The sequence below is a fragment of the Piliocolobus tephrosceles genome, chromosome 2 (assembly GCF_002776525.5).
Source record: "Piliocolobus tephrosceles isolate RC106 chromosome 2, ASM277652v3, whole genome shotgun sequence".
Lineage (NCBI taxonomy): Eukaryota > Metazoa > Chordata > Mammalia > Primates > Cercopithecidae > Piliocolobus > Piliocolobus tephrosceles.
The window spans coordinates 131,654,986-131,682,848 of NC_045435.1; the positions used below are offsets into that span (position 1 = coordinate 131,654,986).

The following is a 27,863-nucleotide window of genomic DNA, read 5'->3' on the forward strand; positions in this document are numbered from 1 at the left end:
CAAGAGGGGGATCGAAAGTATAATTACATAGTGTCTTTCCTTCTTTGACATATAATTGAGTTAGGGAGAACGACTTGAAAACTTAACAATGCAAGGCACTGTACAAGTTAGTACCAAAGGAGGAAACTGAAAGAGAGAAGGAAATTCAAAGAAGGAAGTTTTTGTGGAACTGAATGGCCAGGGAATGGTGTGGGGGAAGAGGGGGCATCTGTCATAGGCCCAAAGATTAAGCGCTCTTTTTGGAATATGGAGTGACATAGTAAGAATAAGGTGGAAGTAATGATGAAAGCTACCATATTTGAGTGTCTTTTCTATGTGAGGCCTTGCCAGCTTGTATTGTTTTTGGAAAAACATTGAGTAAAGATAAACAACCTGATAGTGATAGTAGACAATGAGCGAATTGGGCCTGTGAGACAGGAATCATCATCCTCTTAGAGGACATAGACTTAGAGAAGTTATCTTACTTGTCTAAATCTACATAGCTGGTGATCAGCCGAACTGAACTGAAACCAGGCCTTTTCATACTTCGAAACCAGCATTCCCCACCCCCATCTCCACCATCCCATGATTCTGCTGGGAGTGAGTGTGGCATGTTTATGACATAGTAGTTTTAAAACTTCACACGTGCAACAACTGACATAAGTCAAGAAGATAGAAATTTTATTTAAAAGGCTGTCAAATGTGTTTTCATCTTTTTGCTTTGATGTTGGATTACAAATGGCGTATAGTCTGACAAATTCTTATACTGTTTCTTGGATTTGTAAAAACAAAAATAAAACAAACTAGGCCCCCCATCTTCAGTAGATATGGTATGGAGTTGCGGTGTCATGATGTTATAACAGTGCATTTGGCAGTAGGTAGCCCTATTTGGGATTCCCTCAGAGGAAGCTTGGTGAAGTTTGAAGACAAAGTACTTTCTCACCAATAATATGATGCTATAAAATCTTCACCAGGAAATGATAGGGGCAAAAGTTTATAGATCATGGTTGTTTGGTTGTTTGATTATTTTATGCTTTTATGTTACATCATCTAATTTATACATCAGTCTCTGCTCTCTGTAACTTTACATGTGATGTAGCCTGTGACTTTAAAAGATAAGCTATTAATTGTAGAGTTGTGCTGTCACTTTGCTAACAAATTCCTCTCTTCATAGAGCTATTTAGAACATATAGCAAATAAAATTATGTGATTATGTGTTTTTAGAGAAAAATTTATTTATATAAAATGAAAGTCTTTGCTTTGCTTTTGACTGCAAGAGAAAGCATCCTTGTTTAGCAAATATTGAGTGCAGAGCCAGTGTGCTACGTATCATGCTATACCCTTTGGAGGATAAAGAGGTAAGATGTGCCTGTTCTCAAAGTAATTTCCAGTATAGTGATAGAAATATTCACAAATAATGGACAGGCAAAACAAAGTGGGCACAAAGAAGCCAAGAATAGGCTGTTTGTGGGCAGAGTGTGGAATTTGCCTAAAACCGTTCGGTAGACAGGTTAACTCTTTAGATACTTTATATATATTGGAGAAGAGACAAAATCAACTCATAATTTATTAAAATGATGTGATTTGATATGTAAACCATTTAGTTTTTCTGTTCAAGTGTTTGATAAATAAGTGTGATGCCCACCATAGTATCATCCTGGACTAGACAGAAGAAATTAATTTATTTCTGATGCTGGCAGTTTCGGAGAAAGGTGGGGACATAACAGTTCATCTGAATCTTCCTCATGCTAAATTCCTGATTGGGAGCAGGTTAAAACACTCAGGATTGGTAACCAAGTTTCAGAGCCTACAACTTTTATGTTAACAGAAAAAAAAAATCAATTAGAGAGAGGTGAGTTGTATTTAACTTTAATGAGAGAATTTTAAATATGCACATGATGCTCTTTTTTCCTCCAGTTTTTCTTTCTACACAGGGAAGAAAGCTGTATTTTGTAGGCTAACTTTCAGACTTTAAAATGGTGAAAGTGCAACTGTGCATATTCTTCTATAAGACCCCATTCGGCTGTGATGTGTTTGTTCCTTGTTTCCAGGATTTAATCTGCATTCTAGGTTAGAAAATTCAGGATTTTATTGCTTATTATTATTCACTTTTAATCACAAATATTTGTTTAAAGCCCATTACATATAAAGTTTTACTGTAAGATTTTAATTGCAATTTTTAAGATAAATTTAGAATATGGTTTCTAATTTTCTGAAGTTTATGGCCTATAGAAAAAGGCCCATTCATAAGTGAAATAATAAAAGCAAAACAACAAAAGGTCAGAGCTTTAGCCATTCTAATAATTAGTAAAATAGCTGCTTACCTCATAGGAACTTACTATTTTACCTGTGTGATCATACATAGCTCGTATACAATTCTGTGTGATTTAGGCATTGTTATCTTTCTGGCTCAGAAGTGAGAAGATTGAGGCTTGGAAAGATTAAGGTTAGGGGATTTGCTCAAGGGTCATATGGTAAGGTACTGTGAGAGCTGAGGTCTCAACCCAGGAGTTTTGCTGTTTTTCTGCTTGTTTATTTCTATCAGTATGGTATGAATTAGGTACACAAATACTCTTTGCATGTAGATTTGAGACCTACTCCAAGTTAATTCTGGAAAAACTCAATGAAGAAGATAAGATGTGGAAGATTTTTTTTTAAGCATTGTGGTCATAAAAGAGCAGACTATGGAATGGACTTTGAAGTTTCACTAGCTTTGAAAGGAGGGATATATCGAATAGCCTAATCTGCCTGTGTGGTTTGCTCAGTATTAGTTCTACTCACACCTAATACCCTCTGCCCCAGCACTCGCCAAGATCAGCAAAATCTACTTTTAGACTCAAAATCATTACCACCTGTGAAGTTTCTGATGTCACTTCTGAGTGACATAGCACTCTGTCAATTGCTCTGTTGGATGGCTTGCTGAATGGCACCTTTTAAGAAGTGTCTTGAGCCCAAAAAGGGTTTCAAATGCTCTTGTAATCTATTCAGCTGCATTATTGAAGGTATTAGGGTAATTCAATTCATTTTTCATCATTAAAACACAGAAATCTATTGCCAGCATTAAAAAAGACAAACATATCATTGAAAATTTAATAGCTCTACGTTCACTTGGAGATTTCCGATAAACTTTTCTCACTTCCCCGCAAATCCCTAGTAATTAGAGCATGTCCCTGTATGTATGTGTGCATGTTTTTGTGTCATATCCCTATATGTCTATATATTCCATAAATGATTGTGAAGTAGTGCACAAGTTGTAGCTAAAAATGAAATAGAGTAAATGTATGAAGCTAAGGGATCCATTCTCCAACTAATGAGTTAGTTGACAAATTTGCTCTGAAATATTAATATCATTTTGTGGTTCCCTGTATTGAATACAAGTGGGGGCTTGTGAAAATACAGTATCCACAGACCCTAAATAGAAACAAAATAAAGGTATTCTAATATACCTTTGCAAATTTAAAGTTTTAACTTATTCATATAACAGTTTTCTGCTTGTCAGTGACCTGATATCAATGTATTTGAAAATGATTTTACCTTTAAGTACCAAGAATTCTTAGGGATACGTGTGTGTGTGTGTGTGTGTGTGTGTATTCAGATTAAAGATTCCATGCTAATATACTAATTTTTTGGCAAGAAAATTAAGCACCTATATTTCAGTTTAATAGTACTGTGGTAAATGAAATATATTAAACATGCAGATTCTGTTACATTCACATAATATTAATTTGAATTTTTAATGTTCTAGGCACTGTGCTAGATATTGAATACATAATGGTAAACATAAACAGATATTAAATAGTTATAAAATTCAGACATCTCTCAATTTTCAAATTGGCCATTGCAGAAATAGTGACATTTTGTTAGGTTTTGTTGCCACAAGATTTTCAAAAATTAAAAAAAATTATTTATACATGCCAGTAAATATTTATTTTACAGCATCTACCAATGTTAGGTTTACTATGCATGAAGGAAGGATTTTATTTTCATGTAAAGAAAAACACCATTTTATGCTTAGCATCAATGCTTTACAATTAAACAAGAGAAATAGCATCACAAAATAATATGGGAAGAGAAAACTCATTTTGAGCAGCAGCAAAATGTTGTGAGTTTAAAAGGTCAGGCTAGTACAGGAGGCTGCAGTTTTGCCACTCACTGTGCAGAATGCTGTGACAGCCAGGCTGATACAGCTGAAAATATCTGCAGCTTTGGAAGCCTTGTAAGTTTCAGAAGGTCGTTTTGGCATCATGATAGGAGCACAGATTCACATGGAAGGTCAAACTGGACAGCCAGGCAAGAAGATAGGTTGCTGACCCAGTGCTTGTAGATTTTAGAGCAATCACCAACTGCAGTAACTGAGTATTTTAATTCAGGGCAGCCGTCTTTCATTGAAATATTTATAGAGGAATGAACTTTACTTGGTGGGGAAATTATAAATTACTTTTTCTCTTCTGAAACTTTAAGTGTTGCATCTACAACTTTCCCTGGTACCAGAACAAACGTTACTTTAATTTTGTTTATGTGTGATGTATACCTCATCAAGCTTACAAAAGTAAAGTGCACGTCAGATAGGACTGTCTTTTTTTTGTTTGTTTTGTTTTGTTTTAATCAATTAGAAGGCAAAGAAATGGAACAAGTACTTAAGATGAAATTAAAGCACTAAATTTATCTCTCAGCTTCCTGGCAACTGAAGCAGAAGCTTTCGGGAGTAAAAAAATCCTGAGTTTATTTGTTAAGATTTCTTCAGATCCCATATACTGTCTTATTCTTAGCCCTTTGGGTGTTTAGTTAAATATTCTGACTCTGCCCTTGGGTGAAGTCTTGAATGGGTGAATTCCAATTACTTAAGAAGTGAAGGCTGAGTTCTTTAGCCTGCCTTTAAGGCCCTTACTGATTTGGCTTCAGCCCAAAGTTTCAGGGTCATCTCTTGCCAGCCCCATTACATACGGGTGTTCCATACAGACCAGTTCTCCCAGTGTTCATATGCAGTGCTTTCCCACATCCCTGCCATTACTGTCTGGATTTCTACAGTCTGGATTTCTACCCCTTTTTGTCTCTAACCAAATGGAACTTGTCCTTCCAGACCAACCTTACATTTCTTATCCCTTTTGAAACTCCCTTGACCTCTCTCTTTAACTTATCAAACTTTCTTGTTCCCTCTACTGTATACTTCTCGCTTTCTTTTTTATATGTAGTTATTTGTGTGTTAGTTTTATACCTTTAATTAAGCATCAAATTATTAAAGGCTGGATCCAAGTATTCTCGCTACGTCCAGGCTACATATACAAGGTGGTCAATAGGCAGTTAATATAATCAATACACATATTTTATGTGTACTGTTTATTGTTAATGAATACGTTTATTCATTTAATAAAGTTACTGTTAAATGTATTTGAATTTCTTTAAGGAAAACATTTCTTTTCCTAGGATAGTAGGAAACAAAGAAAGAAAACCTAAAAAAAGAAGCACAATTAGAAAAACACACTCCTGTAATTTTTCTCAAAGGAAATATTTGAGGAAGCAGAACCAGGATTATAATTTTTTAAATTGTTTTGACTTGGAGTTTTCTTTTTATAAGTCAACTTAATATTTGTGATTTCTGTGTGCCAAAAAGTAACCAGTATTAATAAAGAACAGCTTTGGTACATGTAAAAGAAAAAAAAGTCATTTATGCCATTTCAATCCCTCAGTGCTTTCTTTCTGACATATTTTTAATGGTTTTATCAGCTGTTAATTAAGTTGGTGCAAAAGTAATTGCGGTTTTAAAAACTATTGCAAATATTGAAATTACTTTTGCACCACCCTAGTAAACAATTGGCATGACTATGGCTTTGAAACATTTCAGACAGTATTCCATCTCCTTCATTGCTCTTCAAATACTGTTTTAGTAGTTTATCTAGATCAGTCTTACTGTATGCATAGTCAGCATATATCAGTTTTATACTTTTAAAGCAGCATTGCATTTCACCTATGTGGAATTTTTCTGCTGACATATTTTAAGCTTCTCTAAGAAAAGCTCTGAAGAAAATGTAGACTCCTGTTGCTCGGAGGGCTGATAAATACATTTTAAAAATCATACTCAAAGACCACTTCATTGACAATTAATCTTTCAAAATCAGCTACTGAGTATTTAGAACTTCATAATCTATTCAAAATTGATTAACAATCTTAATTGAGAATACATTTGTATCTGAAATGTAGAATTTTCTTGTCTCCAGGTATACATTATTAATGTTTAGTGTCTACCCCATGGACATAAAAGAACAATAGCATCCATTCTCAGCTCTGTAAAAGAGACCATCTTATCTTCTCTAGAATCAATATTCAGGGGTTTCTCCTTCACTTACACACACCTAACTGAGCTAACCACAAGCGATGCAGTAGTGGTACCTCCAATATATCCCACTCACCCCCCTATCTCTCCCTTTTTTTGGCTTCTGTTGTATATATTAGTAGTCGCTGTCATTTCTACCAAGTTTGGTATTAAATTGCTAGCATGTATCGTGAATGAAGTTTTACGTTTGAAATCAGAAGAGCTGATTTGGAGTCCTGGTTCTTCCATTTATTTAGCATAGGGATTTTGATGGGTCAGTCACTTAACCATGCAAGCCTTGATTTATTTGTTCACAAATGAGCAAAATAATATAACCAACCATCTCTTAGAGTTGTGAGGAACAAATAATTAGGCTGAAAATAAATTGCATGTCAGTATATAAGATATCATTTGCTATTTTTGAATAATAGAATGTATAAGTTGTTGGGGGGAAAGTACATTTCTCTGCTTGGCTTCTTCAATGGAAACTTTTTGTTTTTTTGAGACAGGGTCTCCCTTTGTTGCCCAGGCTGAAGTGCAGTGGCATGATCTCATCTTACTGCAGCCTCACAGGCTGAAACAATCCTCCTGCCTCAGCCTCCCAAGTAGCTGGTACTGCAGGCATGCACTACCATGCCTGGCTAATTTTTGTATTTTCTGTAGAGACAGAAGTCTCGCTGTGTTGTTCAGGCTGGTCTCAAACACTTGGGCTCAAGCAGGACTCCCACCTTGGTCTCTCAAAGTGCTGCGATTATAGGCATGAGCCACTGTGCCCATCCTGAAACATTTGTTTTTAAATTAAAGAACCAAATGAACACCTTGCAGATTTTATGTGTAAGCCAGAAAGAAAGCTCAGTACATGCGTAGAATGTAGCACAAGCCAGCTTTTCAAAAATTAATCTTTTTAAGGGGCATTACATAATGAAGGAGCACACATTTTCAGTTTTATCCAGGATAAAAGTGGTTGTTTTTCCCCCCTGCTAACTTTAACACAGAGGTTTTACTTTAATTTAAATTCCAAGGACTAGGTTTTTGTTGTATATGAAGAAAATAATTTGACTAAATCCAATGTAAATGTTTTTCCTTATTCTTTGGGGGTGCACACACACACACATTAATCCTCATTTTATATTGTATTTATAATATATATATTTAATTATATTTTATAGGTTGAATAGGTTCCTTGTTTATCTTTTTTACAAAATAATTTTATTGTTATAAATTCTTATTATAAGCAATAAATAAGGAACCTAAATATCACAATCTGTAAAGCGTTTTATTTGTGTGCGGTTATATATGATAGTTCATTAGACATTTGATAGGAAAATATGGAAAGTTTTGAGATTGCTACATGATTGCTCTTTTAATTTGCTCGGTGTATTCCTTTAAATATTGTGAGGAATTTTTTTACCAGTGAAGTAGCTTTTGCATGCTAAGTTGTAGTGAACTGCTGGGCAGAACTAAAACGTAAATGGTTTGAGGAATGATCAATAGTTGTATATAGTGGCCAGGTGCGGTGGGTCATGCCTGTAATCCCAGCACTTTGGGAGGCCGAGGCGGGCGAATCACGAGGTCAGGAGATCAAGACCATCCTGGCTAATACGGTGAAACCCCGTCTCTACTAAAAATACAAAAAATTATCCAGGCGTGGTGGTGGGCACCTGTAGTCCCAGCTACTTGGGAGGTTGAGGCAGGAGAATGGCGTGAACCCGGGAGGCGGAGCTTGTAGTGAGCCGAGATCATACACTGCACTCCAGCCTAGGTGACAGTGTGAGACTCCGTCTCAAAAAAAAAAAAAATTGTTGTATATGGTGTAGTATCTTAGAGTGACGTGGAGTATCTTAGAGTGACGTGGAGTGGCATGCATGATTTAAAATAATAATAATCATAACAGAGCTTTTTTGTAACATTTTATAAGCATACTAGTTTGCTGAAGTAGTTGATAAGAGTATAATCAAAGATCGTGTCACCAAATCTTTAAATAGGTCATTTTATCAGCGAAGATCCTCTGGTTTCTTAGGTAAAGTTATAGGGTAGAAACAGAGTAAGCAATCTCTGGTAAGAGTAATATTTTAGCCTTGATCAATTATGGTTGCCAACATTTAATGGAATTAAAAATAACCTGGGAAAACATAGATTCCTGGTTTCTATCCTCAGTAGGTCTAGGGTAGGTCCCAGGAACAGTATATATTTTTGACAGTCACCTACGAGTGACTGAGATAATCCAGTAATCCACCTGACTCAGATAATCCAATAATCTTTCTGGAGCATCAGTATCCCAGAGAAACAAATGTTGCTGTTAATAAACAATTTGCAATTATTTCAGTTTATTAGCTAGCTACGATTGCATTCTGATTTGCTGCGGAAAGCTGGTCATTACTTTTTAAGAGCATATGATGCTGATGGAAACATATAGAGCTTTAATCCCTGTCTCATTAAAAGGATGTAGTTTATTCTTTGTGTTTCCTTATTTGTTACAGCTTTTGCAGAATGCATAGAACCTTATGTGTAATTAAAATAATTAAGAAAAGGGTATTGTTTTCTATTCAGCAAGGGAACTAAATCTCATGCTCCCTTATAGTTTCTGTTCAATATGCATTCTCTTTTGAAAGTACAAATTTGTAATAATAAAATTTTCGATCTCATCTCCTGAAAAGCCTGACTTTATTTATACTCCGACAACATGGTAAAATCACATTGTCAAAATAAAAGCATTGGAAATGCTCACATTCTGCCAACCAACCATATTTAAAGTCTTGTAAAAATTCACTTTCAGGTACTTTATTCTGTAGACTGTTATTTAATAACTAAGAGAGTTTGAGGAGAACAAAGTGAGGTCAGAATGTTTTTATTTTCCAACAGGACATACATGCAAAGGCATAATCATACAAAAGTATATACCTATCTTGGTTATTTTAATTAGAAGTGCATGCTGCTTCAGGGAGACTCCCCACTCCTGACTCAGGAATGACTACAAGTGGAACCCCAGCCTCAGGGAAAATTACTACATGGGAAAATATGCTTGGGTCTACATGAGTTTTCCAGAGTTCTGTTGTGCCTTAGCTAGTTTGATAATGCTTTGCTTTATATATAGCAGTTGTCAGAAACCATTTCCTTTAATCAGTTAGCATCTAAAAAAAGAAAGAGTAGCAGATATTTTCTGACATTTGTGGAAATAATGTGTTAAAGAAAAGCATTTTCATACTCTTATAGTGTTGTCAGAGATTTCCCAAGTATAACGTGCCCTGCAGATTCTTTTTTTTTTTTTTTTTTTTTTTTTTTGAGACGGAGTCTCGCTCCCTGCAGATTCTTAAAACTGCACATTTTCCTTTGGTTAATAAGAAAACAACAATAAAGTGTTTATTGTCCATTTTGATACTTTGTCAACCCAAACATTTCTTCTAAATTCTAGCCTCTGTTTCTTTGTAAATAATTACAAAATGCAAATACTATGATTGTTTTAGGAATGAAATGCTATGTTTTGATGCAACAGGAGTTGGAAACTGATTTTACAAATGTTTCTATTGATTAGCTGCTATATGAGGGCTAAAAGTTGAAAATATTTTGGAAAAATACAAAAACAGGCTTTTAGTTCTATTTACAGAAAAAGACATACTTTTTTTTGCATGTTCCCACAAGAGAAATTTACATTGTAGATAAAGTACAGCATAGGCTTAACAAATATAGAAAAATATGTTATTGACTCTTGGCAGTACATATTGGTAGAGGTTTTCTTGAAGATTTTTAATCTAGTTCAAAGTTAATACGTATATGAATACACTTCATGTTCTAAGGATTTATATTATTAAAATTACTCAAATATAAGCATAGCTTTTTACATACAATTTCAGCATTGATTAAAAGAGTGAAAAATTGGCATTAGCTTAGTTGATTACTGATAACAAAATGGACATATGGTGGAGTAATATATAATTGTTAAAACATTATTGATCTGTTTCTATTGACATAGAAAGATCATTAACATATTTTATATTGTAGAATATTAACATAATTTGTTGTTTAATCTCTGGACCAAGTTAGGTATGTGAATTATGTGAAACCTTCCTCAAAGGATATTTAAGTTACATTGAAGTGAAAATAGGAGTTGTCAATGCATGTCTTTGTTTTGTGGCGTATCTTAGTCTTATTTTAAACCAGGGAAAAACAACTGGGTCTTGAGTCACCGTTAGTCAGTGAAAACATTTTTCTTGTTTGTGAGCATATGTGAGTTTATTTTTTTTTTTTTGAAAAAAAGTCAGGTTAAACTGACATATAGTGTTATGAAGAATAGATATTATGAGGAATATATTCAGTTAACATTGGTATATTTTTTTAAAGTATGTTTGAGATTATTCGTTAAAAAGTAATCCTTAAGGTCAGTTGTATAAGTCAGTAGAATTATCCATAGGATTGTAATGTTAAACTGTGTAGCACCTATGTGGCTTGAGTATTTGTAAGTTTGGAATAAGAAATACGTTAGTGAAATAATAGGGACTTTTACTGATTATGTGGAATGGAGGAAGTATTTGTGTATTATGTTGTGTCATGAGAAGTTCACTAATTTATTTTTTTGGGATACATTTGAGCAATTCCATATTCATTTGTAATTGGTTTTAGTCATTGTATTCTGAAGAATAATTATTTTAGATCTTTTTATTTTATTATAGGCATAGATTTTTCTATACTTTTCTCATAATGATTAATAAATCACATATTTTGGGCCATATTCATTACAAATAAACTAATACAATTTTCCTGATGGAGGTTATCATGCAAGGTTTAAAATCAGACATTTGGAAATTCAAAATCTATTTGTTAAGATAAAGCTTGTGTGGTCAGATTTAGTGGGTAGTATTGAGGGCAATTATCACATTCAATTTTTAGAAATTTTGAACGGTGTAACAACTATTAAATTTGATCCTAATGAGATATGCTTTATATTTTGGGCAGGTTTTTAAAAAAAATTATATCTGCCATTTTTTTCACATGTTGATTTTGTAATTTATCCTACTTGAGTCTGCTAAAATAGAAAACAAATATAGGTTAATTATGGAGAAGATCTTATGACTGTTGGTTGTGAGAATGATTTCTGTGTGAAAGAGAAAGTTGGAATAGAGGGGCAAAGAGGTACAAAATGCAGCAAATTTCAACAATGTATGAGATGCTGTGGAAATATTTTCTTAGTTCTCTGATGGATTAACTTCATACTTAGTTTTGTATTGTGCAGTAATGTCATTAGGGATGCACAGATGAATTTGGTACCATTTTTAAAGCAGTGAACATCATATTTTAAAATGTTTTAGGCAGAGATGCCACCAACCTCAGCAAGAAGCTTGGTGATGTTCAGCAGATACAGAGGTTGAATATGAAAACTATGATTTTGGCCCTTAGTTGCTGTGTCAAATAAAATAATACTCATTTAAGTAAACTTTAGAATCAAAGTCTATAATCAGGGCATTGTAACGGGAATTACAGTATTACTGTGTATTGCATTTCATTTAGCGTTCACATTTTTGTTGTGTTAATTCTACATTGACAGATTTGGATTGGGTCACTGTACCATTCTTTCTGAAAATTGCCAAGATGATGAGATTTGATTTTTCTACCATTTAGTTCTTGAGCACATAACAGCATGTTAAATTTTGCTGTAGTCTATGTTCTGATAACCTATTTACTATTTTTAAATATTAAATGATATGTACAGATCAGATATGTCTACCTGAGGCTAACAAGATAATGTCTTTGTGTAATATATAGGTAAATAAAACACTAATTAGGAATAGTGCTTTCTCTTGTAGAACAATTAAGTAGCATTCACAATTTTATCTCACTATACCTTCTTGTATAAGGAAATGTTAAAATACTTCCTCTTTGAATAGCATCAGAAAAAATGCAGTGTTTCTTTTGCTGGAATTGAAGACTGGTTCTGTCAGAAATTCACAGATAATTATTTAAATATTTTAAATTTGCAAAGCCACATAAATCTGTTTCGAATATTCTGTGGCTCAAAATATCTTTCTTCAACTTCATAATCAAGGAGGTATTTAAATATGTTGCTATTTTAACTTAATCGCCTCATGTTCTCTTTCCAGTGAGTGACGTTTGATGCTGGTTTCATTCACTTATAAAGGTGACATCCCCAGGGTACTAAACCGTATAGCTTAAGCATTGTAATTTGTCAAAAATACAAACTAGTCTGATATACTAAGAAAAATATTCAGTCATATCACAAATATTAATTGTTTGCTTCCTCTGGGCCAGGCACTGTTTTGGTGATCTGTTTCTATTAATGAAGAACTAAGGTAACAACTGCCTTCTCTTATGGAGCTTACATTTTTGTGGCAAAGGCAAGTGATAAGCAGATAGCGAGATAAGTGTGCAATATTAGTCTGCTTTCTTCACAGTACTACGTAGTATTAGGTGGGTTTTTTTTGTTTGTTTTGTTTTTTGAGACGAGGTCTCACTCTGTTACCTAGGCTAGAGTACAGTGGCTCAGTCATAGTTTACTGCAGTCTTGAACTCCTGGGCTCAAGCAGTACTCCCATTTCAGCCTCCCAAGTAGCTGGGACCACAAGCACATGCCATCATGTGTCGTTATTTTTTTAAAAATGTATTTTCTATAGAGATGGGGTTTCACTATGTTGCTCAGGCTGGAAGTGTAATGTTATGTACTTCTCTCAAAACAAGTCTGGACTGCTGTTGGGAGGAAAGGAAGTCTGGGTGCTCTGGATGGTGGGCTGAAAATCTTCCAAGAAGATAACTTTGCAGTAGGGACTTGGACGAAGGCCTATTGGGGTATAGAGCTAGTATGCAAAGTACAGTGATTCATTGTAATAATTATCTTCTAGTGAGCTTAAACCTTTTACATTTTTAAAAATTTTGCCTGATATAGGAATTAATTCAAAATTCACTTTTAAATCATTGCCTGTATAGAAGCTTTATGTTCTGTTTTGTTCTAAATATAAATACTTAAGGATCAACAATCATTTTCTAATTTGAATGCAGTTTAGTTGCCTCTGGAATTCTAATCTTTGGCAGTAGTATGTCACCTAAACAACACTCCTTCATTATCCTTCCTACAGTAGACCACTAGGTGATTTAGGGAACCAAACTGTTGAATGGATCGGAATTCCAAAAGACTACTTCGACAGACCTTAGGCTACTTATTTGAGTTAGTAAACACAATCTTCCTTTCTTGGCAGCAGCTAGTCTGAAATGTGTCAGACCAGCAGGCCACATTGGCATTCTCTATGCCATTCCAGAGGATGTGTGATTGAAAGTTAACTTTTTCTTTGCAGTATTGCTAAAACTTAGTCATTTACATATCTCCTTCATGATTTTTATTTATATATAGTCTGTTATGTATATGTGTGTGTATATATGTATATATTCTTTAAATCTTTTTAAAAAATTTATTTAATTAATATATATATTTTTTTCAGACAGGGTCTCACTCTGTTGCCCAGGTTGGAGTGCAGTGATGTGATCATGGCTTACTGCAGCCTTGACATCCTGTGCTCAAGCAGTGTTCCTGCCTCAGCCTCCCAAGTGGCTGGGACTACAGGCATTTGTCATCCTGCCTAATTTTCGTATTTTTTGTAGATATAGGGTCCTACTGTGTTGTTCAGGCTGGTCTCGAACACCTGGCCTCAAGCAATCCTCCACTTCAGCCTCCCAAAGTGGTGCATTACAGGTGTGAGCCACGGTGCCTGGCCCTTTAAATTTGTAAATTAAACTAATTTCTTCCTAAGTTATAATATTGATGTAATCACAGACTGGACACACTAGTTTTAGCATTCTCATCCATCTGTTAAAATGATGTTGTTTGTCCATCACCTGAAATTGCCGTGGGTCCTGCTGGTAGTGTGCTTACCCCTCACCGAGAAATACGTATCTCTGCTTTTTGCTATGTGGAGTTGAATAGTGCTGAAGACTGCATTAACTCATTCAGATGACAATTCTTCCCATATAATATATAACATCTTTGTTACTCTACTTAGCACCTTAGTGAATACAGAGATAGCTGTACAGCCTCCAGAAATGCTAAGTTGACTGTGTATGGAGATCTCTGTTAATATTTGGGACAAACCCTGGGAATAATTGTGTGAGCAAACTTAATATACTAAAGAACTGCATTGCTAATTATGAACTTGTTGACACCAGTAAGCCAGGGGAAGAAGTTGTGGTTTTGGGCAAGGGTTTCTTTCTTATCAACTCCAAACTTATAGGGTGAAGTTAGCCATCTCTTTCAGTTAGATTGAAACTGCCTTACTAAACAAAAATCATAATAAAGGACCTCAAAAATTACTTGTTAACGTCCTCACTATATAACTTATATCAACATTAAAAGCATATTAAATAAAAGTCTTCAAAATTACCAGCTAACTACTCTGGGATGTAATTGGACTGATTGCCTTATTTGCTTTAGAAGAACTTTTGAAATGATAAGTAAACATGTGAGCAAGAAATTTAACCTTGCTCATAGAGGCCATCCTGTTCTCCAGAAGAGAATTTCATTTTCATACCTTGTAAACATCTCTTTTTCTTCTATAGCAGTAGGTATGTGACTCTTAAATAGGCCTTCATATGAAGCCAAATATATATATGTAATCTTTAAGAATAAGTTTTCAAAGAATAAGAATAATTTCATTCTTCTTTATCCTTTTCTTGGTTTTTATTATCTCTGTCATTTCAAATTGTTATTTCTTTCCTTTTTATTTTCTGCCTTATATTTATCTTAAAGTAGAATATATACATGATTTCCGATATCATTCAAGAAGAAATTGGTTCTTATGGCGGAATATTGGTATTGTAGACGATGTCAGATAAAGCAAGAAACTCTATAGCGTTTGGAATTTGATCAGTAGGTTAAAGAGGGACTGCTGTTAGCTATTATTCAGATTTTTAAGTTTGATTCTTACAATATTTTTGTTGTTCAGAGAAGTTTATTATAATGTATTGAAATATAGGCCAGATATTTACCTCAGAAGCAATGTACCCATTAGTACTTATCTTTGAAGTAGAAATCTTTCCTTTAATAATTATTTAGAGACAAAATTTATTTTAGGCCAAATATGTTTGCAAGAATTCTCACAATCTGGACATTACCCACATATGTTTAAAAGTTATATCTATCTATAGAACAAAACTCCATTACTTAGTTAAAGGAATGTTTTGTGAATTCAATATTGATCCAAATTCTATAAAATCTTAATTTACCAAAAGAGATTTCTATTTTTTGAAGTTCTTTTTTTTTAAATATAGATAAGACAATAATCTGATATCAGCACTTTAGTGAAATCAATCTATAGGATATAATTTGAGTTAGTTGCCCACAGTGCCCTATATCAAGGGCAGGCACATACATTATCAAGTCCAGCTAGACTAATGCATAAAGGCCAGTATTTGTTTTAATTGTTCAGTATCTATGCCTGAACTAATTATTAATATTTTGATTATCATCCTTGTCTATTTCCTTTACAATTAAATGGTACAAATCTATCTTTATAATTCTTTCAATAGAACTTTTGAAGCAAATAGGATTTGTCTGCTACAGAAAATAAAGATAATCAGAACACTGATTTGCAAGCATTTTAGTAATCAAAGTTTATTTTGTACTTGAGTGGGACTGTCTGTAACCTGGCAAAAAGGAAAAATAATCAGCTCTAGAAATTAATTGTTAGTTGTATTTAGATATGACTACCAAGCAATGCAGATCTTTCTTGTGGTACCAATCTTCATATATATATTGTCTGGATGCTATAGACATGATTAAATAATCTATTTCATCAGGGTTGGGACCACATCCTTTTATACATGTTTATTTCTGTACGTATGAATAAAGTTTACTCATTTATCAAACATTTTTAAAAAAGGTCTGTTATGTTCCAAGAACTGTGTGATGGGGAATGCTGGACCTACACCTTGTTGTCAGGGCATATACGACATTGAGGGGGAGAGGTACAAAGAGATACAAAGTATCAAAAACATTCTGAGATGGAATAATGTTTAGCATAGTTGGCCCAGCCCTATAGAGAAGGTGATTTTTGAACAGCAGTTTAAACAAGGAGAAGAAATTTGCCAAGTTGCAGGGGTGAGGAAGTGTGTGTCAGACCAAACAGGGAGTTAGCATGTAACAAGTCCCAGGAGCTCACACATGTCTTGGCACCTGCCAAGAACCCTCAGCAACTCCTCTCCAGGCCGGGGATACAAGAGGTACAGCACTGGGAGAAGCAACAAGATAAAATGTGTCATTTTGTTAAAAGGGAAAGGTTCAAGAAAGAGGGAGTTGTAAATCATGTTACAGGTCAAGCAAAGGCAAGAACAAAACATAGTCTTTGGACTTGGCTTTCCTGACAGCATTGATGACCTTTGCTGAGCAGTAAAGTAATGGGTGTGAAAGTCAGACTGATAAGGATTCAGAAGTGAATGGGAAAGGAAGAAGCAGAAAAACAGCATGGTAGATATTCGCTTGGGAAGGGTGGGTTAAGTACATTAGGGAGAGGAGGATGCATAGCCAGGGCAGGGTCCTCTTCCTCCTGCCATGTCACCCTCTGCATTTTGGAATTACTTTAGTACATTTGGAAGCTAAGAGAAGGAACTGCTGAAAGACAAAGTGTGCATGTATAGAGGAGGCAGAAAGAGAAGGAGGTCTTGAGAATGAATGAGTCAAGGTGGAGGCTTGTGGCAGTTTAACTGTAGGCAGGAGGAGGGAGAACTGGGAGACTAAGAAAGAAACAGAAGGATAGGTTAACGACTCATGGATAGGAAGGTGGCTTCCTATCCATTTCATATGGCTATGAAATACTCATGACATATAATGTTATTATCCACTGTTGCTAATGAACATGGAGAAAGAGTAATGAAGTTTTAGAAAAGCTGCTGTGTGCAATGAGATAGGGAGCTGTCCAAGGACAGGGCTAGATTGTGAGGCAGTTTTGAAAGGGCCTACGTGACCCTGGAACATTATTTATAGAGGCAATGATTGTGTGTGTGTGTGTGTGTGTATGTGTGTTCAAGTGTATGTTTCAGTGTGTTCATGTGTTGTATTCATATATGTGTTCATGTGTGTGTGTTTGTATGTTTTGTACCCTAGAGGTAATCCAAATCCTGATGCAGTAATTGATAATTTAATTTACCAGTATTTTTAGAACTCCATCTATTTTGCATCACTATGCTAAGCCATGGGGTTACTGAGATGAATAATATTTTTTTCTGTCCTTAAAACCATATGGTCTAGTGGGTCAGTTATATAAGGAAATAAAACACTGTATAGGGCATAAGTGCAGAGATAATTCAGAGAAGGCGTTATTTTAATATATGGATGAATAGAGATGGGGGTAATGACATCTTGGTAGCTTTTGGAGGAAGTGACATCTTAGCTGGCTTTAGAGGAAGAAAATAGTTACAGGTGAGCCACTTGAAGATTCTGAAGAGAAGGACTAAAGAGATTGTTGACCATGCAAGTGGTCCATTCTCAAGGCATGAAATCATTGAGTAATTCTTTATGCAGAACAAAGTTTCAGGAAGACAGACACGGCTTACACTTTATGACTGGACCTTTTTTTTTTTTTTTAAAATATAAAAACTGGCATTAGGACCTAGAAACTTTTTTGAAAACCAAAATATTTCTTGAACACTGGGATGAGGTTTTTTTTTTTTTTTGAGACGGGTTGGAGTGCAGTGGCGCAATCTTGGCTCACTGCAACATCCACCTCCCAGGTTCTAAGTGATTCTCCTGCCTCAGCCTCCTAAGGAACTGGGATTACAGGCGCCCGCCCCCATGCCTGGCTAATGTTTTGTATTTTTATTAGAGACGTTTTTTTGTTATGTTGACCTGGCTGGTCTCAAACTCCTGACCTCGCTCGTGATCTGCCCACCTTGGCCTCCCAAAGTGCTGGGATTATAGGCATGAGATTCTGTGCCCAGCCATCCATGGTTGTTTTTTTTTTTTTTTTTGAGACAGCGTCTTGCTCTGTCACCCAGGCTGGAGTGCAGTGGTACAATCTCAGCTCACTGCAGCTTCCGCCTCCCGTGTTCAAGTGATTCTTCTGCCTCAGCCTCCTGAGTAGCTGGGATTATAGGCACCACTACCATGCCTGGCTAATTTTTGTATTTTTAATAGAGATGGTGTTTCACCATGTTGGTCAGGCTGGTCTTGAACTCCTGACCTCTTGATCCACCCGCCCCAGCCTCCCAAAGTGCGGAAATTACAGGCATGATCCATCACGCTCGACTGATTTTTTTAATCTCTATCAAAAGTTGTTGTCTTACTGTAGTATTTTCCAACTAGTTTTGGAAAGTAGTTTTTTTTTTTAAGGAAAATTAGTGTTAAAATGGCAATATTAATCTTAAACAATTTAAGTTCTAGATGTTCATGTTTTTTAACGTACATATGTATTTATATCCTATACTTTAATTCCAAAAATTATAAACATACCATATGCCAACAGAGCAATTTTGCTCATGAAGAAGTATAATCGAATACTAGTTATCATACTGTGTTATTGCCTCTTTAAAATGTGAAGATTTTACTTTTTAAAGCCTTATTTTCCTCATTGGCCACATTGAAAAAAAAAGAAAAGAAAAGAAAAGAAAAAGAAAAATCCTGATAGAGAAAGTAAGTTGTTAAAAGTAAAAATGCCCTGCTCTAAGTAGTCTTGTGGTGCTGAGTTAACTGATCATCAGGCAACAGGGGATCCCTCATCCCCCACCCTCCAGCTTTGTTTGGAATTGTACTTCTGAAGTGCATCACGCTGCTCAAATCAAATTGCTCACTTAATATTTAATGTTTCTGCGATGGAATCACTTTCTCCCTTGAGGTTGACTTCAGATTTACCAGACACACTGACAACACTGCACTCCTTATTTTCCCCACATGACCTCAGCTTCTGCCTTAAAAATGTACAAATAAAGGATGCTTTTGTTCATATCTTGCCTGCCTGTGATATATTGACAAAGTGTCTGCGGGCTCAATGGAATAGTTTTACAGTATGAGTGCTGCTTTCAGTGGAGGGGCAGGACTTGGGCTTTAGAAGGAAGTGAATTGGATAGGTCAGGAGAATGTACCATTTGTAAACACCCCTTTCCTTTTTTATTCACGTGTCAGGACAGCAGGAGCAGGCTGTTCAGTGCCCGTCCCTGCACAGAGCCAGAGGGAAAGCAGCTTGGAAGTCAGCTGCAATTTTTAAACCTTACTTTTTATTCCCCGGTAATGATCTTCAAGTGCTTAGACTTGTCTGAGAAGCTGTTTTGAAACTAACATGGTTTAGTCCACTAACTGCATGTTGGGTAAATTCAAAACCCACATGCTCGTCCTCTTGCAGTGGAATAAGTCACATCTGATGGACATTTTCTGTGCTTATAGCATAGTAATGAACGTCTGACAGGCGCGACCTTTCATAAGACAACCCACACTATTGGCTTTCTGCCCAGAATATTGCTGCAACACTATCTGTGATTGGTTATCTCTCTACCATGCATTGCTTCACAAGGGGAAACGGCCCCTTTTTTTAATAAATCTACGATGGCTGGCTGCAATATGCCTCACTGTAAGTATTTTGTGTGTGTATGTGTGGGAGAGAGAGGGAGAGAGAGAGGCTGACTTGAATATTACTTAGTCTGGTATCACATGGCAAGGTTGTGATACTGTAGGACATCAGTGAAGTGCTACTTAGTAAATCTTAACCTATCTCTTTTTTCTACAGGTTGGTACTAAGAAGTGCCTTTCCTGACGTCTCTGCTGCTTGGAACCGCTTCTAGAGCAGTCTCTGCTTTTGCCTTGCTTGCTGCCAGCTAGACTGTGACGACAGCACATCCACCCTCCACCTCTAGCCCAGACACCCCCATTTCTACTTATAATCAAGAGAAAAGCTCTAAGTATCTGGCATTGCCCTAGGCTGCTTTAGTGTTAAAAGAAAAGTTTGCTGAAAAAGTAAGATATCTTCTGCCAGGAAATCAAGGAGAAAAAAAAAAAAATCATTTTCTCGATTTTGCTCTAAACTGCTGCATCTGTCTATGCCAAACTAATCAATACCGATTGCACCACCAAACTCCATTGCAAATTCAGCTGTGAGGAGATTCCCTTTCAGACAACTTTGCTGAAAGCAGCTTGGAAATTCGGTGTCAAAGGGTCTGCCACGTTTTCATGCTTGCATTTTGGGCTCCAAATTGGCACTGGGAAGGGGTTACTGAGAGCACAAGGCTGATACCAGGCCCTACTTTTAAACGTTCATCTACTTACAATCCTAGTATTTCTCTAAAAACCAAAACCTCTTTGAATTAACAGTTTCATGCTGTGAATTTCTAGTGGGAGATCTTTTCCTTGATATTGACGACACAATTTTCCATGTACTTTTAAAGCAGGGAGTGGGGAAAAGTATTTTGAGGGGACATTTTCATCATCAGTTCAGCTTTTTTTTTTTTTTTGGTTATTGCTCTTTTTTGGGGGGGTTGGGTTTGTTGGTTTCACTGAAACATTTAACTACCTGTAAAATCTAAACATGGCTGTTAGTGTCACACCAATTCGGGACACAAAATGGCTAACACTGGAAGTATGTAGAGAGTTCCAGAGGGGGACTTGCTCACGGCCAGACACGGAATGTAAATTTGCACATCCTTCGAAAAGCTGCCAAGTTGAAAATGGACGAGTAATCGCCTGCTTTGATTCATTGAAAGTGAGTAACTATTATATTCTTATAAGGATATTCAATGATTGAATAAGGGGGATATGGACATACAGTTCTCTGCATTTGGGATTATGGATTGCTTTGTTCATAGTTTAGTTATACAGTGTGTTGATGATGTTGGTCTGGGGAACTTTACGAAAAGCAACAGAATCAAGTCTGGCCAAACTTTGTTATGAATAACTTTATCAGTCATTTCACTCCGTGTGTTTTTTTTTTGCTAGAGCAGAAAGTGTTGACATATTTTTCATTTAGTAATGGCAAAGTGTCTGTCTGTCCCTGGAAATGGTAAATGTAGCTACATGTGAGTGTTTAGCCAATGCATATATTATATGTAAGGCCATGGCAATAGCTGAATGAAGATGATTTTTATTTGTTGGTAAAGGCATTGTACAGTTGCAAAAGAGAAGCAGGTTTAAAATCACCTAAACTTGGATAGACTTTTTACTCTTTTAGTATTTTGACATTTTGGATTTTCTTTTTTTTTGTGGGCATTTTAAGGCCAGAGCCACGCATTTTGTGGAAAATACAGCTAGAAGTAAGGTGCTGAACTGCTGCTGCAGCACCTTACCTGACGGACAAACTTTGTTGAATGTGAGTTTTATAAATAAGTAGAAACTCGTAAGTACTATTGTTTATTGGATTTTTCCAGCTTCAAGAATTCTAAAGTGAATTAACTTAGTAGTTTATTTTCTGTTAGATCGTGATTATATTTTTATTTGTAATAGTCTTAGCTAGAAATGTTAAAAGTTAGCTTTTGTGAGCACCATAATACTAAAATATTTACTTTAGTATTTCTTGGCATTCAAAAATGTCATTGGATTTGTAATTCAGGTATCATATTTGAAAATGAGTCTTTTAAAAGATAACATAAATGTCTTTATTTTGACACACAAGGTCAAGACTAGAAATGTGTTCCTGGGTACTTTCAACCTACTTGGTTTAATCAAATTGCTTTTGAATATTAATATCCTAATTTAATTCTTTGAAGCTTTGGGAAGACACTATCACTTCTACATATGTAGAGAAGTAAAAGTCTCATAGGTCCATCTTGTCTTTACAAATATATAGTGCTATAACGATCTTTTCTTTAATAACATTAGGGTGAGTTATGAGTTAATTGTTTCAGTTCATTGTTTCCTGGTCCAGTTTAGGCTGTTCATTTTGCTAAAGTTTTTGGCAAAGGTTCTAAGAACATGATCTTTAGAGTTGAACAGAAAGGAGGTATTAACAACAAAAATATTTTAAAATGTTAGATTATTTTTAATGTCATAGTCCTAAAGATCAATAAGCAAAAGTCATAAACTCCCATTGAGACTTTCTTCAGCCTTTCCTTTGAGAGGCATCAGTGAAGGGCACTGTGGTTGTACCTCCGTGAATGTGTATTCCTAAATTCATGCCGGCTGAATTCAGGTGTAATTAGAGACTGAGACCCATAAAATGAGGGGAAGAGAGCTAATTACTCTTGTCGGTAACCAGCTGTGGCCATAAGTAACCCTGTTTTGACCCAATTAATAGTAAATCCAATTTTTAATCCTACAGACAGTTGATGGTGCACACGTAGCTGCAAAGTGAAGGACATTAAATTTTGCTGTGACATTGAGTGGTTTCACAGAAGACCTGCCCTTACAACATTGGGAAACATTGTGAAACATTAATATTCAGTTGCCACCTTTCCATTTCAAAATATTTTTTTTTTTTAGTTGCTGCTCACTTATGGCCACAGAACAGTCCCTTTTTGAGTAAAGCAACAAGGTTGCTTAATGCCATGCTGTGTGGTTAACAAGATTCAACTGCCACATCAAGGCCTTTAAATAATTTCAAGATTTTAAATGTATTTATGAAATGAACTCATTACAGCAGCTAATCAATGCAAACTTTGTCCTTTTTCTTTGTCTTTCTAAGATAAACTGAATTTAATTTAAATTTAAATCACAGTGTCTAAATCTTGGTAAAATACTTTAAATTTGAATAAGAGGAAAAAACCCCACAAATTTATTTATGATGGAGCTTCATACCCAGGAAAAAAGCTTCTTAAATGTTAGTAAAATAACTATGTTAAGAATTAAAACAATTTTGAATATGCAATTAAGCATTTATGTTAAAAAAACATGTTTCTTGTGTGTGTGTGTATATATTTATAACTGACACATGTGATTCTTTGTACAGTATTTAGAATCCTTCCCTTCAGATAGCAGTCCTCTTGTATTCAGTCTTGTGGCTAAAATAGATCAAAAACATATTTTAAAACTGTTAAAGTAACTGTATGACTCATGCTTGAAGTTCTGAAATTTGGGAGCGTTATGAGGTTTCCATGCCAGTAACCACTAGATCATTTGCATTCTCTCACAGAGTAAACGGAAAAAAATTTAGAAAACTTGTAATATCCTGAGTTCTTTAATAAAATGTGTCCTGTGTATTGCTTAAATCCATAGTCCAGCCTTTTCTGAGTTCTTGAGCCATGAGATGGAGGTGGCCTGTGTAATCTACTATTTTTAGAAAGTTAGGAAAGCAAACCAAATACTCTCTGAGAGGACCCTATGAAATGGCTGTACCCTTCAGCTGTGCTGTTTCAGACTTTGGCCAGGCTCCCAGGTGACTTACGTTAATAGCAGACTTCTAGTTAGAAGAGGAGAATTTATTTCATTAAAAAGACAGAAGTCAAACAGTTCAAGAAAATATTCATTTATGTAAAAAGTCATTTGGTATGTTACAAAGATAATGGGAAGAAAATTAGCTGATAGTATTTTAGTTGCATACTGATGATTTTAAGTGTTTAAATAATTAGATTTAAATATACCATATGAAAATGTAGAATTCTATATTGTAATAAATCTATTGCTAAGTAAAATGAGAATACATGATAACAAGTAATGTAGGTATTTATTAAGAATATCAGAATTAGAATGAGAACAATAAAAGAGCAAAAGCTGTAATAATGTGTGCTAGTATATAAACAATAATCTAAATACTTAATTTCTCTAATTTTCCTTTTACAGTTGTAGTTTTAATTTATAATAGTTTAAGTGTATATTCAATCTGAGACTTAAATTGCTTACAAACTATAGATTTAAGTGTATTAGCTATTTCAGAAATCCAGAACATTTGCAAAGGTGCATTATTTGATGCCAGAGAGGATTATGTTCCCCTATGGCTTGTGAAAGATTTAGGATAAAAGAAAAGAAAAATATTAACACTGCACGCCACCATTAGAAAATTATATTTCAAAAATGATGTTTCAAATAATACTTAGTGACAGATTGCCTACTCAGTCATGAGCTCAATTTTAGTTGAAAATTTAGGGAGTCAATGTAAAGAAAGCCTACAGAATGTATTTTAGTATTTGCCAAGTTATTTATACCCTCAAAAAAAAAAAACTTTTACGATATGATCAACAGAAATAGACTTATTGTTTACTGAATTCTATTTCAAATACCTGTTCATTTTTCAGGTACTAGGGATGGGAGGAAGAGAATATAACCTTTATATTTACTGTTTAGCAAAACTCTAGCAAAAAATCTAGCAAAATTATTTTATCTTTGAAAACTTTAGTCACTTGTTCCTTTATCAAATTGAGCAATTTTATTTAAGATACTTAAAATTTATTTTCGCTATATACAATGATATCTATCTATAAATAGCACCCGATCAGATTTATCATAGACAAATTTGAGATCAGATTCCACTGCAAAGTGGCATAGAATCAAGGACACTGAGAACAGTTTTAAAGAGCCTCTGCAGACTTAGCAGAATATATGAAGTATGGAAATTAGGTATTAGAGGGCACACAAATATATGTACATACAGGTGAATGAACAACTAAAACACTCAAAATCAGTAAGGCAAATCAAGTATCCAAATGGTCACATATGGATTGGCATGGCATAACTAGACATGATGAAGTAGTTCCAAAGGTGTTTATAGTTAGATTTTAGAAGATGGTCTGTTGCTAGCGTGGTTTACGCTCAGTCCAGAAATTGCCTGTGATGCTGCTGTTCTTTCTAAGCCCCAAGCATAGACTTTTCATTGTATTTTAAAAGTGAGTTTCACTGATAATCCTGATAAAATATCTGCCAGTTTTAGGCTAAATATGCAATTTTCAATCAAAATTTTGATCTAGTAGGGTCCTAATTGGAATGAGTGTTACCAGGAATTGTTTTTGTTGTTTGGTTTTTACCATTGGTATCTCCCATGTATTAAAACTTTGACAGATTATTATATATACTGTGCTGGCACCTATATTCAATGTGTTTTTCCGTGACAGATTGACGTATCACTTCCTTGTTTTCTCCTAATGACTGTGGAGATGAACTAACTATAAGGCATAACCTGCACAGCAGTGTGTTTCATGTAAAAGCTCCCTAAGCAGAAACTTCACAACTTTGTAAAGAATACCCTGTGAATATGCTGCAGTGTCATCAACTCTGACATAAACCTTTCTTTAATGAAATTCTCAATAGCTGCAGTTGCTTTGGTGAAACTAGTAATTGTATTCATTTGCCTGTTTATATTGTTAGAACTTTTTTAGAAAACTTTTTTTTTAATGAGTAAAGGTTTTTTAGACTATTAAATTTTAAACCATGTTTTGAATCAAGCTACCTGCTGCTGTAATTCTAGAACTAGTTATTTTGCTTCATATTATAAGATTTTGATACACTGCTTCTACTTTTCTTCTCATGAAATCTTGCTTCACTGTGAGTGTGACAAACTAAAAACAATTTAGACCTCAAGCAATGTGGCACTTACAGCTGAATTCAGTTTCGTTGTAATTCAGATGGCTGAAGCTACTCAAAATTCCATGGAGTAGCCTTGAAACAATTTCATGTATAAGGCTGTTTCTCACTTAAAAGAGACAGTGCTGTGTGGGGTGAATTGTCTTTTGAAGAACTGTATGACATACGCCCAGTTCACGTGAAAGGTGAGAAATGGAATGTTTCTCAGACCTAGCACAGATACCTAGGGACCTAGTTTGGGAAGCTTATCTTGTCATTTTCTTTGCCAAGGATAAGTAGAGGATTTCAGCTATCAACATTGCTAATCCGTTACCTTTCATGCTGAGCAATGTCTCTGCCCTCCCACAGACTTAGACAAAGCTTCTTATTTTCTTACAAAGAGATCCTATTGAAGAAATTTGATTTTTTTTTTTTTTTTTTTTTTAACTTCAGCAGTACTACATCCTGTGCTTTTAGATAGGTGAGCAATTTTCCATGTTAACAGCTAGGCCAAAAATCGTGACTGCCAGTAGAAGTGGGTAACTAGATAGATGGCCTTTGATTTAGCACTAATGATAGTTATTAGCATGTAGCAACTTAAGTAAAAGCACCTGGAAAGGCTTGATAGAAATTCTGAGTTGTTTGAAGTATAATAGATTATTAGAATAGTAATTTCTTCGTGAATTTTACTGTAAAAAAGCTTGATTCTAGTGAGGACTTCTTATGCTGATTTCTCATTTATAATATACAACAACTACAGAGTTTTTATTTAATACTGTTTCTTATACAAGTATCATCAAATGCACATCTACTTACAGCATCATCCCTACATTTTTGGCACATGTTTGAAATATTTTCACTTTGAGATAAAGTTTGATTTTTTTGCTAGTGATAAAACTTTTATGCTGTGAGCTTATGTTTTGAAAATTCCTGATAATTACTAAATAGTATAACCCCTGATATCTTCTAATTTGATTGACAGGTTGTTTGTCCTCTGGATTCCTGAGGGCCTTGGCCATCTCTGACCATTACTTTTCTTGTTTTGTTATCTCTGAGTTCTTTCCAGCTTTCTAATTGTCCATCTTCAGAACTGTTGGTTCAGATCTTATGCATGTCTTTCCATGGTCACACAGAAGTGATTTAGAGATTTTGTCTGTGAAAAATTAGATTCATCTTTGCATAACAGAGATACCTCCCCCATCCCCAGCATTTGGCATAAACAAATTAGGGGTTTATATTTCAGTCAGTTGTCTAGGTCTATTTGGTGACTCTATAGTCATTGGAACTCAGGTTCCTTCTCTCTTAGTTCCTGAGGAGCACATGGCTTCCAACTTTAGGATTATTTCAGAATTGCAGTGTGGCCACTGCAGTGTCAGCCATCATATCCTTAGTCTAGGACACAGGACGCAGAAAAGGCAAGACGCTGTAACTCAGCCCAGCCAGGCTCTTTTTAAGCAAAGGTTCTCTGAGCTTCACCCAGTAATTTTTCGGTCTCTTATTGACTGATTTTGGTAGCAGGGATTGCTAGGAAGTATTTTTTTGTATGTTTGTTTTGTTTTTGTTTATTATTTTAAAAAACTGTTGCCTTGATTAAAATCAGGCATCTGGTAGGTAAGACAGAAGGGGAGAATGGAAATGGATGTTCAGGAGGGCCATTTCTGGAATAAAAGAGTGATTATTTTTTCCCTCATAAAACTTCCAGAATTAAGTAAATCTCTCTGAAAAGCATCTGGGTAAGGGAGGTGGTTGAGGAGAGACCACTTTTGAAGAGAAACTGAGGTCTTCTCATCTTGACAAACTTGTCATCACTTCTCCTGTCTTGGTTATTTAGTAAGTAAAACCTGGCATATCACACATGGATTTATTTTTCCTTACAGAGAAAACTAAAACAGCTTCATTTTTTATCTTCTTATAACTGTACTTATTTATCTATTTATTTGAGACAGATTCTTATGTTGCCCAGGCTTGAGTGCAGTGGTGGGATCTCAGCTCATTGTAACCTTCGCCTCCCACATTCAAGCAATTCTCCTGCTTCAGCCTCCTGAGTAGCTAGTCCTACAGGCGTGTATCACCATGCCCAGCTAATTTTTGCATTTTTAGTAGAGACAGGCTTTCACCGTGTTGGCCAGACTGGGCTGCTTGAACTCTTGACCTGAGGTGATCAGCCCACCTTGGCCT

At 35.3% G+C, this 27,863-nt stretch overlaps 1 protein-coding gene across 33 annotated transcripts in view; it reads left to right on the plus strand.

Moving 5' to 3' along the window:
• Positions 1 to 27,863, plus strand: part of MBNL1 (muscleblind like splicing regulator 1) — a 222,840-nt gene that overhangs the window by 32,643 nt on the left and 162,334 nt on the right. For 16 of the 33 annotated variants that reach the window (XM_023232088.2, XM_031935249.1, XM_023232087.2 and 13 more), the window contains exon 2: positions 19,996 to 20,964. The exons of 16 other annotated variants lie outside the window; for them this stretch is intronic. In XM_023232088.2, the coding sequence (XP_023087856.1) occupies positions 20,791 to 20,964 (174 nt within the window). In that variant the 5' untranslated portion in view covers positions 19,996 to 20,790. The remainder of the gene's footprint in view (positions 1 to 19,995; positions 20,965 to 27,863) is intronic. One more of the 33 variants, XM_023232110.1, reaches the window with a different exon arrangement.